This window comes from Nymphaea colorata, chromosome 1 (genome assembly GCF_008831285.2).
Source record: "Nymphaea colorata isolate Beijing-Zhang1983 chromosome 1, ASM883128v2, whole genome shotgun sequence".
Lineage (NCBI taxonomy): Eukaryota > Viridiplantae > Streptophyta > Magnoliopsida > Nymphaeales > Nymphaeaceae > Nymphaea > Nymphaea colorata.
In genome coordinates, this window is record NC_045138.2 from 33,824,464 (window position 1) to 33,838,133 (window position 13,670).

At 38.9% G+C, this 13,670-nt stretch overlaps 1 protein-coding gene across 1 annotated transcript; it reads right to left on the bottom strand.

The window, feature by feature from the left end:
- Positions 1–1,127: 1,127 nt before the first annotated feature.
- Positions 1,128–5,051, bottom strand: LOC116250014 (BTB/POZ domain-containing protein At3g22104). Its single transcript, XM_031623339.2, has 3 exons — positions 4,422–5,051; positions 2,207–3,310; positions 1,128–1,681 (listed from the first exon to the last, which is right to left on the bottom strand). The coding sequence occupies exons 1-3, from the start codon at positions 4,542–4,544 to the stop codon at positions 1,223–1,225; spliced, it is 1,686 nt and encodes a 561-aa protein (XP_031479199.1). The 5' UTR covers positions 4,545–5,051; the 3' UTR covers positions 1,128–1,222.
- Positions 5,052–13,670: the final 8,619 nt, after the last annotated feature.

Below are 13,670 nucleotides of genomic sequence, written 5' to 3' on the forward strand. Positions count from 1 at the left end.
ATTCGGTGATAATTGAATCAGTTTCAAAAATGTTTTATTGAATCTGCGGCTTAGAAGATTACAAAATTGATCAACCGAACGATTAGGCCTACCTTGTTTTCCATGTTTTGAATCTTTATTTTTCGGTGCAAACCTGCCGGTAGATGGTCTCCCCACCATTTTATTCCCAAAGAATAAAAGAATCTTTCATTTAAAAATTCGAAATTCAGATTGTGCAGAATATAAAATGATTAAATGAGTTGATTTTCTGGTTGTTCATAAGGCATTTCGGTTCAAAAAAGATGATTTTCAACCAGAACAGACTCGACTTGACCATGTGAGACAAACAAACCAAGATGGGCCAGGTAGAATGAAGGCACATATTAAGCCATTGGTACCTTGTGCCTTCTTTTATTTCACATAAAAGACTGTATCACATATTGTGGGCCGCATTGTGCCAGAAAGAAGCATTCTGAAGGTGAGAAAATAAATAAGAAATTTGAGAGGGTCTTATTCAAAACTCAAATGTTTTGATTATTTCAAGGATTGCGACCCCTGATTCAGTAATTAAAGACAAACGGTGAAATAATAATAACAATAATAATAGAACCTGCAGGGAATGGTTAAACTTATGGTGCCCTGAATTTGTCACATGATATTTTTTCAGAAAAGAAAAACAGTAACTTAATTACATTGTTCACTCCATTTGGTAAGAGCGATTTTGTATCACATCACAAGGAAATCATCCTTGAGGTAGGAACTAAGAACATCAAGATTTAGTCGGAGACATCTCTATGGAGTTTTTGAAATTTTCGGATATGCTGTATGTAGTATAATATCATCATATAATATAATTATTCAGTTTGATACAGCCGTCTGAAATCTTATCGAGCGAGAGACATTTGAATGTGGGTTGGATGTCAGTCCGGTCTTGTCCTGACCTGCAACATGAGGAAAATACTAAAAATGCTGATCGTTATCAAAGGCCAAAAACAATCAATACGGACAAATGGGGCTCCTTGTCCAGGCAAAAGTGCAACCCCATCCTCCGCTAGAGTCAAGCATGGACAGGACTTCTCCATTCTCGCAACGCGGTGCTGACTAGAGTCAAGATCTATATATATATATATATATATATATACACTTGCTGAATGAAAATGGCAATCTTATAGAAGCATTAATCAAATATTTCCTTATCATACACTTTAACAAGGAGAAAAAAAAAAAAAAAACTTTACAAATATCAAGAGCAGAGTCTAGGCAGCCTTGCATTTCCATGGCTCGCTACTTTGTTCTTCATCATCATTCTGGACATTTGGCTCTGCATTTTCTTGCACATCTTTTCCAGCTCTATCACCTTCCATTGCATCCCTTGTAAGTGGGCTTTCAGTTTCTCGTTCTCCATTGACAAATCAACCTTCTTTGCCAAGAGAACGATCTGATCGTCTACTTCATGGCAAGTGCTTTTGCTAACTTTGCTTTTGTAACTAAGAGGGGTAGTATTAATGTCAGATGAGAAGTGATCATATCCCTCAAGTAAGCTCTTGAGCTTTGATTGCTGAGAGATCACTGCCTGAATGGCAGCCCTTGAGGGGATGTTCGAATTCTTGGTGATGTGTTTGCAGGCTTCTAGCGAGAGCTTCTCATGATTCAAAACTCTGCAAATCTTCACTCTGTCTTCTTCTGATAACCCTGCATGTACCTGTCAATCCCAAACGCCAGTAATAAGGACCTAATTTTCGATTTACAGGTGACTGAAAGATTACAATGAATTCGAAAAGGGTGAGAGAACTTGGGCTTTAGCAGGCAAATTGTAACTTTTAACACTACTGGAATCTCAACATGGTCCTTGTTAAATCCAGTGCCCTCATTTGCAAAGTGTTAAAAATTGGCTTCATTGTTGTTTTTGTTTGTGATTATATGGAAAAGGAAGTACAGGATACCATTAACAATGCATGTTAGTCAATGAAGTACAAAGAGGTGAAACAATAAAAGGCAGAATGTTTTCTTGAACTTATGGAAGCTAGTGTTTCAATACTGAAAATAGAAAGAACAAGGGATGAACAAATGGACCGGTAACAAGAAGGGGGAAAAGCTTCTGACACAACCTTGTTTGTTCAATGAGCAAAATCAACACGATATTAGCAGGCTCTAATAGCGGACAGTTGTACAGGATGTATGAGCTCATCAGAACCAAATAATATAGGGGGAGAGAGAGAGGGATTACCTCCAGATACATGTCCAAGGCTCTGTAAATCTCATCATATGACTCCCTTGCGGAATCAGGCAGAGCCTTCACTAGAGCAATGAATTTTGAAGGCTTTAGGGAAGAATCAGGCGCTACTTCAGCAATATATTTGTCCATCAAGACCCCAACCCTCTTCAGTGCTGTTGCAGAGATCCCATCTCCACCAATGAAGGACTTCAAAAATCTTAATACCAGATTCACGTCATAGAGAGACCCCATTTTAACCGGTGCAGGAAAAAGTAAATTATCCAGTGTTGCCTGATCAAGCTGTGAACCGATCATGGACTCTAACTGGTCTCTACAGCTCTTGCTGATTGCCAAACCAGAAGTCATTCTTAGAATTGCAAACAACCCTTTACAAGAAATAGAGTTCTTATCTAACAGACTTAACAGATTTACAACTGCCTCTGTAATCTCCAGTTTCTCGATAGGTGTCGAGGAGGGGAAGCGGGATTTGAAGTAATAAAACAGGAACCTGCTGATGATAAGATTATCGATTTTGTGGCGGACCATTTCCATGATAAATTTCTCAATAACCAGGGTACTTAAACCAGAAAAATCTTCAAACCACCAGGATTGGCCAGAGTTCTTCGCGAATTCACTGCTTTTTGTGTCACAAGAAAATCGGACAGATGAACTCTCTGGAGAAGAACTAGAAGGGCTTGATTCATTATTTGCAGCGAGCTTTAGTAGCATAGAGTTGATGATTTTATACAGGATTCCGGATGAAGTTGCAGGGGCTATAAATTCTTGGCATTGTTTCAACACCACCAAGTTTTCCGACCAAGTCCAATACACCATCCCCTGAAGGAATCTGTCAGTCTGCGTGACCAAGTTGTTCGTATGCAGCTCTTCAGTCATCTCCATGAAAATGGCAGCACAATGAAGGCGACAAACGTTTGAAGGAGTTATATGAGTTTTTCCATTGCTGTAGCAGAACCTTGTCAACAGCTCAAATGCTTCTGATCCTCCCGGAAGATCATTGAGTGCGACTCTCGGAGGTCGGCCATGAAGATTGGTAACAGAGGCTGATTGTTGTTGGAAAATTTGGGAAACTTTACCTGAATAGGATGATATAATTCCCTGCAAGAGAAGGGAGAATGTACAACTCATAAAACAGCCTTAAAAACATATGGAATCACGCGCTACCCCTAGTAGCTGACCAACAAGAGAGCCATAGAAAAGAATAACCCATCAATATGCACAGAGAGCGGAAACTGGGTACCCATTTAAAGCAGGCGGTGGACACAGTTGTCGTTTTGAACTCACTAAACTGCTATAAGAAAGCAGTGACCAACAGTATGAAAAATGAATTCACGCCAGAGAAGCAGAAAAAAGTATGAGCATAAATATTAAAGAGAAGGGACAAGAGAATTAGGAAGGAGCAGAAGCAGAATTTGACAGCCAAGGAAAAGGCAAATGACAAAGTACTGGAAGAATTTTATAAGAAAATGGTAAACCAACAAGAGGGTATGTCCAGCCAAATCTGAACTCCCCACAGAAGGGTAACATTTAATGATACAACATTAAAGCCTCATAAATATAGCAATAAAACCAACGGGGGGAAATCCCAACCTAGTTTAAATTTAGGCAATAATTTGAGAAAAGTAGTTAATAACAGAAAATTAGAGGCACTGAACAAGAATAAGTTAAAGTACCGTACCCCAAGAAATTCCCGCAATTAAGCAATCGGCTTCCACGCGATTCAAGAAGCTGCCATTCTCAGAAGAAGAGAACTAAACAAAAAAAAAAAAAGGAAAAGGCACAGACCGGGAACACAAACTCATTCGTTTCCGTTCAAGAGAAGGAAAACAAGAACGCCCATTGCGTAATTTCCTGAAGGAAAACCCATTTTCTAGATCCTCACAAAGGATTCGTAATAAGACAAGTTTCAAAGACTCATCCTCAACCAAGCTACTGTGACAAGTACGAAAATGAAGAGGAACAATCAAAAGTGTCTCAATATTTGTTTTCTTCAGAAACGTGGAAAAGAAAACCGAATTGTAAATCTCAAGGAAAACCAGTAATTTGGAAGATTTAGAGCAAGGTGGAAGTGTGCATGACGAAACAAACAGAAGAACAGGAAGAGGAGCGAGAACGAAAATAAGAAGACGAAGAAGCAGAAGAAGACGAATCAAACGAAATTCACAAACCAGAGACCCGGGAGAAGGCAAATGGAGAGAAAACACTGCACCTTGTCAATGAAGAAGCTCTGTCGGCCATTGACGTCCACTTCAAAGTAACTCACGGCTTCCATACTCCCCGAGCCACGAAGACCACCTCTCTCATTCACTCCACCCAACCCCAAAATCCCCATCAACGAATAGAAGCTACCTCCAAAAAGCTTAAACGGAGAGCAGATTCACATTCTGACTGCCAACACCATCAACAACATCTACAAGTGACAGCAGGACAAGAAGAAGAAGAAGAAGAAGAAGAAGAGGAGGAGGAAATATCGATAAAAGTCAAGCTACAAACAACTATCGTTCTAGAATAGCTAGAAAAAGATCACTACAAAAGAATCCGTATGTCAAAGAAAGAAGCACCAACTGTTGCAGGTACCACATTCAAGCCCATTGGTGTAGACGTATATAAACCTACTTGTGCAACTAAAACTGACACATTCCAATATTTTTCCCTCCCTTCCTCTTCCTTTCCACTCTGTTTCGCTTACTTGCACTCAACGAGAGAGATAGACAGAGAGAGAGGCAAAAGAGCTAAACTCAGGCTTCTTTTGGCTGCCTTCTTGTTGCCCTTTACTCTCCTTTAACATTATGATCACTGAACCAATGCAGATCTCTCACAAGCAAAAAAAAGTAATTAAAAAAAAGGTTCCTTTTTTTAATCCATATTTCCCTTCCGACCTTTGTAACCGTCTACTGCATGTCATTTATGTTCGCCTTATTCATCCTCTCAGCTTTTCTTGGGACAGGTCTCTTTCTTGTCACCTACAAAACCTTTTGTCCACCTTTTTCATAATGCCAGTCATGTCCCTTTGCTTCTCAAGAAGACCAAGTCAGGCCCCCCAAAATCAAGCACATGATTGCAGTAGAAAAGTTGGTCTTCTGGAAATAATAAACACTTGTTTCTTCAAGTCCAGCTACTTAAAATTCCACTATAATCTAGTTGATGTCCTTCATTTATTGCCCCAAACAGCACATAATCTGGATTGGAAGTTGAGTAGCTGGATGAGCTTCGAAATGCAAGGCCGATGACCAATCATTGTTAAAAGAGTTGTTAAATACAACTGTGCAGATGTGAACTACGATCTTCGTTTGACTGAAACTCACTTGGTTCATAATTAAGGAAATATTCTTTCCCAAACTTATGGCACTGGTCCACTATCTTCAGCTGCCAATCCTACAAGAGATCTTAACTTTGTCCAATTTGATTAAGACAACTTTGCAAGAATGCGATACAAATTAAGATTAGTATCTAATCTTCTTGCAGAGTTTGATTATCTGTCTGCTTCTCTCGCTTCGCGGATCTAACAGTGTAGACAGTTCATTCACAGATCCCAACAAAGCCTGAAGCAAGGAGTTAAGGACTGATTAGATAAACATATGGCATTTGAATCAGCTGCATCTTATAGGGGCTTGAATTTTGATGAGATCCCGAACAGCCATACAAATTTTTAAGTTTCTTATTCTTGGTCATTCACGATTCTTATTTAAGCTTGAAGAAGACTTGAAAAATTAATGGAGGAGATTTTAGTTAATGCAACTTGACGGTTGGGGATTCTTACAAGTCACAAATTACTACCCAAGAAACAATAATTCCAAGTGGGACAAGAGCATTTAAAACGCAAGTCATTCTTTTTTCTTTTTCCGTTCATCTATGATGAGCGTATCATTCTTTTATCATCAATACTCATTCACTCAGATCAATATTCTCTTGTCAATTTAACTTTTAAACATCAATGATGAACGGAAAAAATGGGAAAGCGAATGGAATTTATTCCAAGCATGCTATTTGCAGTCGGGTCTGGATCGGCGCAAGGTGAAAGTTCCCACTAAGGTCCTAGAGATGCCCCTGGGAACATGGCACTTGGGAAGAAAATTCTTTTCTGAGGCAAGTATTTTTCTTTTTTTCTTTTTTTTTGCGAAAAAATATTATATTAAAACTCTGTAAAGTGTAGAAAAAAGTAAAAAAAAAAAAAACTACAGTTCTGCCTTGGAAAATATAAACGAAACCCATTCTGTTCCTGAAAAGACGGGGAAATATTTTTTATATAAAAATTCACCGGACTAAGAAGAAAGGGAACGAGATAGATGCCGGGGCAGTACGGATATTTTTAAAGAAATGATGGCGCTTTGTAAAGTTGGGTGCACCAAAAGACGCGACAGCACGCGATGATTACACCAATCATGCACCCAATTTCTCCTTTGTGCATGGCTGTAAAATTTTCCGCCAAACACAATAGCCCCAATTATTGAAGAATAACGAGTTTGTCCCTTTGTTGACCGGTCAGTCCCGACGATCTGGCTATCCGTGTGCGATGTACCGCCTACACGTTCTGAGCCTTCTCAGTCCTGACCCTGATCCAAGTGGACCACTGCAAATTTTGGATCTCATCAGATCCAGGTTCATGCCCGACAAAACTCATCAAGTTACTCATATCTTCACGATACCTAGGCATTTGTGCATTGGTGAACGAACTTGGTAGATCTATGGATCCAAACCTGCCTGCTTGAGCTTGACTACTCAATAATTTTAAGTAAACTTCGTTTCTTACCCAGTCAATGATTGTGGTAAATTAAGAGATTAAAATTACCGGTGAAAAAAAATAATAATATATTTTTTTTTTTGCTAATATATTCGAGGGCATAGTCATTTCTAAAATAGTGTATCAAATGTTTAGATGCTTGGAAAGATCGAGCCAAACCATCAATCATTATTCTTCTGACCATTGTTGTAAGTATGCAGAGCGGGATTAGCATATCGACAAAGATCCATGATCCAGAACCAGTACAACAGCATGTGAAAAAATTTCACAACAGCCGGAGCACGGTAAAATACATGAAGCCCGTACTCCAGTATATCACATCAAGAACACTTGAATCCAATCAAACTCGGTAAGGTACTTCAGATTGAGCGAGTGACCAAAAGTAATTTTGACAAGTAAAAACGTTCTGGTAGAGAACGGATACTTATTAGATCCAACAAATATGCCCCTCCAACGGCACATTCTCAACATTTCCTTTCTTTGTCAACAACCGTGTTGTTTGTGCAAATTGCGAGGAAGATCAAGCCCGGATGATATCATTGTACTTTGTCTGCGTTGGATCCAAATACGCAGGTCCCACAGGCTTCAAAGATCCAGTCTGTTCCACCAAAAGGGGTTTGAGGGTCCGAGCTTCACTCATCTAAACTTGGTAGTTAGGTCGATCGAGCTTAAACGAGTCGAGTTTGAGTAAAAAGTTAAGTTAAATCGGTTCTTTTAGTGAATATAAAATCACATAAACCATGTGATTAAGTGTAGGCATGCATAATCACCTTGGCTTACTACTGAATATGGGAAGTTGGTACCACTGCTTCTTGGTTCAAATCAAATGCACATCGTAAATGGTATCTCCTGGACAATTACTATCGGTTATTTCTATGGACCGAATTTACAAGACAACTCTACGCACATTCACAAGGAACAGCCAGCAGACTCCACGCGTTGAATGGGCTCCACCGGGTTCGTTTCTTGTAGCAGGTCGGCAGCAGACTCGTGTTTGGAGAATCTGAGCAGCTCGAGGGGACTTCTCGATTATGCTAATTGCTAGGCCTTCAGAAGCGGCGGGCCTGTGTGTGTGTGTGTGAGAGAGCGCGCTACAGCCTACTTATGAAAAAGAGTTCCTGCAGAGATAGTCAGAATTATCTTTCCTCTCCCAAACTAATGTTCAATTAAACTTAGTTAATATATCAGTTGCCGTTTGAAAATTTAAACAGATAGTTAACTTTCGATTCGATGGAAAGTTTCTGAATCGGTTCAGATGCAGATTGAGTCTGTGACCTTCTTCAACTTGAAAGCCCGACCTACCAAGGTGCATCATGTTCGCTACAAGCTGCATTTCTCCGAGGTGCCGATCTTTAGGCCACATGATATCGGCCGTGGACTGCTGTCGATTTCGCAAGTGACTCGGCCTCTCTGCAACTGTATTCCTCTTCATTGCACTTAGTTACATATATATGGGCGATCAGTAATTCGAATCCAACCTCCATCTCTAGGCCTCTGACCTCTCTCTCTCTCTCTCTCTTTCTTTCTTCTTTTGGGAATGGGTGAGGTGAAGCCAGCAGCAGTCTAGAGGTGCCACTTCGACCATGCATGGCCCTATTTCTGTACGCTCGTCGCTACAATGAAGCGGCACATCAGAAATAGTCTTCCTTGAAGTTGGCCTTCCGGCAGGGGACATTCCACTGACTATCATGCCTTCAGCCTCCTCTAGATTGACGGCCTAAAGCAGCCAAGCCAAGATATTGGTCAGCTATACATATATATATACACACACAGACAGATGCAATCTTTAGATCGATAACTAATGAATGAGATGCATATCACATGTCTTTGGCCCTTCCCTTTCAAAACTGGTTTAAAGTGAAACGTGAACAATCTGATCGTATCTTGTCATAATTTTTTAACAGGTTTCCAACACGCATTTATAGGACTTGTCATGAGAAGGAAAACCAGTAGGACTTGGGTGCTTGACATATTTATCTGCCACATTCTACCACGATGATTCGGAGAGTGAAATCCAAGTACGTAAAATCTCTCATGTACAAGGCAAATATTCTTTCCGTTGCTTTGGCCTTACTAAAACAGACATGCACCTCGAGTGTTGAACTCCGAACGTAATGTCCTGTAAATTGAAGGCGGAAGAGAACGTACTCGAACTGCTGGTTGTAAACTCCTGAATATGTAAACCGTTTTTTAACACCTACAAACTGATTTTCACGTTATTGAATGGATTTATTTAAAGTATTAGCATATATTATTAAGAGCTTGCAACATTCCTGATACATAATATAACATGCAAGAGAATCCATACAAGCGTAAGCGTCTGGTAGGAGAAGATCTGGTAATGGATAGATCCAAACCAGGATCCAATTTGTTCACTTCCCCACACGGGCCCGTAATTCTATACTGACCTGCTCAATTGGATTGCTGGACGGCCCTTTTGGGCCTGCCATTTACTTTTTTTTCTCTGAGGCCCAAGTCAGACGGTGTGAGGGTAGATTCTGCCTACATGCTATTTGTTCCCGGCAAAAGGCTTCTCACGAAGCCCAACGGCTGCGGCTGAGAATGAGTCAGTCACTGTTGACCCAACAGTGTATCTGAACCTTGAATAGTGGATCTGGTTTAGGAAATGTAAACGGTTTGGATTCTGAAAAAAAAAATATTAATAATATACATGTAACAGAAAAAAGAAAAGCCTGAAAACATGTGATCGTCTCCATATATTCAGTTGGCAACCAATCCATCACAAATGCTCAGTCCAATTTGAAGCTGAACCGAATCTAGACTGGGTGGATATTCTAAAGCTGATCCAAGATCCGAAATCTTTGGCTGGGGCGACCGATGCCGATGGTCATGTCGTTTAGTTGCAAACGAAATGATGTATGATCATACTGTAGGGTGTTCCATGCGATACCTAAAACTCCACTTGTTAAAAACACCTTATTTTCGTAAATAGATGACAGGTTGTTCATCAAAGCTTGGACTCATAAATCATGCAACTGTAACATAAATAAAGAAATCTCAAGATCGTAAAGGACCAGCAGCTCATAATCATTATATTATATATATGTGTGTGCGCGTGTGTATTTCTACCCATAATCTGCAAGTTTTTAGCTTAGACATAATCTGCAAGTTTTTAGCTTAGACATAATCTGCAGGTGAGAAATGTCCTAGGAATTCAGATAATAGAGGCTCTGTCAAAAAATTAGATGATGATGAGGTGTTTGGCTACCCATAAACTAAAATATTCATGCACTAACGGCAGTGTCTGGATCCAAGTCGGTTATATATCTGTAGATATGTATATGTATATATTTGGAATCCTGTTTTCAACTATAGCAAGTGAGAAATGTCCTAGGAATTTAGATGGTAGAGGCTCTTTCAAAATATTGGAAGATTGTGAGGTGCTGTTGGCTACCCATGAACCAAATATTCATGCATCGACCGCAATGTCTGGTAAAGAGTTGATCCAAGTGGCAATCCTACTCCCTCAACTTCGATTCATCCTCTTTGTGGCCAGTTGGGGCACCGACATGCACGACCCAGTTCAAACCCACTTTGGCCTTACTGTAAAAGAAATCAAGTCTTCGCTGGCGCAAATGTATATATATAAAAAAAAACAAGTGTTAGTAAATGTTGAATGATAAAAAAGATGGTCCGATAAGAATTTGAGTTAGACGATTCAATTAGTATATGGATTGGCTAAGAAGTCGATCATACAACTAATCCAGATCAGCTGCCCTCCATATGAGCTGATCATGGTTTGGGTTGTGGCAGCTCCTTGGATACAGATAACTTGAGTTGGTAGTCTTCATTCAATCATATAGTTCAATAGAGATCGATCGAAACCTTAGAATCCATATCCAAGAAAAGGACTGACCGAATACAACCTGAGCAGCCTCCTGACCCTGAGAGCAGCTGAAAAGTGGGAGCTTCTAAGTCATTGCTTGAGAATTATAAATAAAAATTGTCAGCATTATGACTCCGCCACACCTTACCAAGATTTTTAGCGTGAAGCACGAGTCGCTTCCGTAGACTATTTTAGTTTTATTTGGGATGTCATGAGAACTTTGTGACTGTTTCATTCTTACTTTTTGCATGGTTAGCATTTTTTCCTGCATCCGGTCTGTCCCTCTTTCTTGGAGCATCAAAGTCGAGAATGTAAAGCTTGCGAATGTCAGCAGCCTTTTTTGAGGGAGGTATCAACTTGGGAACTCTATAAATTGGTTCCCACATGCAGATATAAGTCCAATTAGAAAAAACATGATACACATTTTTTTTTTAAGAGGGCAACATTTGGTTAATTTCGTAGTCGATCGATTTATTGAATTGCAAGTTACTCTATTTTACATATCATGTATACAGGATGTATATGGGATTCTATTGCAAAGAAATATTGAAGAAGCAAATTATATATCATGTGACATCGCCGAGACGTTAACCATACAAAAATGGCACAAAAAGCTTTACTGATTTGATGGCACACACAACTTACGAGTGTCGCCGGATTGAGAGTTGCTAAAACATCAAATTAGGTTGGGTGTGCTCTCATCTCAAGTCGTTTACCTACTGCCGGAAAATGGGAAAAGGGTCGAAGAAATTGTCCTCCTTTCTTGTGTAAGAAACCACACCAAGCCTCAATGTTTAGATATAACTTTCGGGATCTTACAAAATTTTCCGTTTTTACCACACTGTGGCCACGCAGCGTAACCTAGAGAGCAAATTCAGATTCTTGTAAGCTTCTGTTCAGTTAAATTTATACAACCCAGTAAGAAGGCCGGCAGTAAATTTCTTTCTTCCACAAATTTTACCAATAGAAAAGTTTCTTGAGACAAGCAACCATGAGTTAGATGTAGACTGCAAGTCTGCAATCAGATTTACACTTTACAGTTCGGCCTCAGTAAAAGTTAAGAAAAAGGTGAATAGACTTGTTTTCAACAAATATCTTTCACGGGGTGGTGAGTTTTAAAAGTGCTAGGTTTGTCTCAACTTTTTTTCTTTTTTGGGCAAAGCTCAAAATCTCAAAAAGGACCTTCTAATTTTAAAAAAATATTTAAAATAGAAAATAAATAAGTAAATAACTGGAAAATATAAAAAAAAATAGCTTGATAAAATTATGTTTTTGTAATGATGTAAATGAAGCTAGTAAAAAAAAAAAAGCACAGGTTTTTTCGTTTTCATTATTTTTAAAAGTTTTGTTGGGTTTTCTGTATTGTAATTTCAACGTCCAAACAAGCGCTCTCCTGATTTGGTCAAGTGTGACTCTGGTGATGTATATGAGCAAACTTTAATAAATGGTGGAATCAATAATAGCATGGGAAGCAGAGTCTGACGTTGACTTGAAAACTAATTGTCATAATTTCTTGAAAATGACACGACTTCTAAAGTCTTATCTAGACATTTCAAAGTCACTATTTCTTTACAGATCCATAATACCTTCGGACGTTAAAAATATATCTATAAGATAGTATATCAAGTGAATGAGTGAAAATTAGTAAAATGTTCACGGATGAACCGTTTGGACCAATATCAAAATAGAACTCATTCAATATATATATATATATCTGTTTCTTCAAATATTTATTTACATATCATTTTTATACTTCAAGTTGAATGAGGGAAATGTATATCATATCTGAAACTGAAATTCAAATTCATAATCTGAATCTGATTTTTATATCAAGATCCAAAACCAAATCTGACTTTTAAACCGAATTCGAGCCATATTATAAACATCCGGTATAAAATAGTTATCTAAAACTATATTTGATCTGAATCCTAATAAGGCCAATATTTACTGAATTTGAATATGATCAGATGTCATTTCTTATACCTGTTCAGAATCCTTAATCAATATCCAATTTGTGTTTAGATAGCTGAAATTTCGCCAACAACCGTCAAAAAAAGGGTCGTCTAAAAGGCCGTTGTGACAGATCATGATTTAACATTTGGGAAATTTTTTCATTGTATTTGACATTTGCTTATCATTGAATAAAGTAAACCAATTACCCTTTGAAATAGAAAGTCTTCTAAACAACGCCTTGGAGTAGGTCAATGCTTAGCTTGAAAAACAAAAGAACAAATTAGCTAAAATGGTAAAAAGTACAGTTTAGTAATATTGAGATAAATAAATAAACGAGTCCAGTTTGTTCGGTTCGACTGATCGACGCACCATTGCCTGGTGGGACTTGGGTTCGAATCACGTCGTAGCCACGGACGACCAGTGGCAGGAAAGCGACGATAAACTAGCACTCTGTCCATTCTCGTCACTAGGGAAAGGCAAGAGACTCATTTGCGTAGTGCCCATTCTTCACCTTCCAATTGCACAAAAGGAATCAAAACAAAAGTAAAGAGCGTTGTGGGTTCCGCACTTCCAGAAGACGACGAAGTGAGCGGATGCTTATCTACACCCACCTAATCCAAGAAACTACGAAAAGGCCCCTTCCCGATATACTGCACACAGGAATCCTCAACCCTCCAAGGGCAATTGCGACAACTGCAGAATCTTCTGCTTGGTTACTAAAATACCCTTCCTCGCTTCAATTTCATATTTGGAACTTGTTGTTTGTTTAGATTAGTAATGTTATTTATTATATTCATAGCCTCATCTCAGGGTTTTGGATTCAATTCGATATAAACATATTCGGTGGTGGCGTTTGTCTTACTAAAACGGATCCGGTTTCTCTTACTTATTAAAACCACGTCCTTGACATTCATAGT

Excerpts from the sequence above, each read along its gene's own strand:
- LOC116250014 (XM_031623339.2), bottom strand. The coding sequence starts at position 4,544 with ATGGGGATTTTGGGGTTGGGTGGAGTGAATGAGAGAGGTGGTCTTCGT. Across the intron at positions 3,311-4,421 it reads AGAGCTTCTTCATTGACAAG|GGAATTATATCATCCTATTC; the intron begins GTGCAGTGTTTT and ends CTTCTCTTGCAG. Across the intron at positions 1,682-2,206 it reads CCTTGGACATGTATCTGGAG|GTACATGCAGGGTTATCAGA; the intron begins GTAATCCCTCTC and ends TGGGATTGACAG.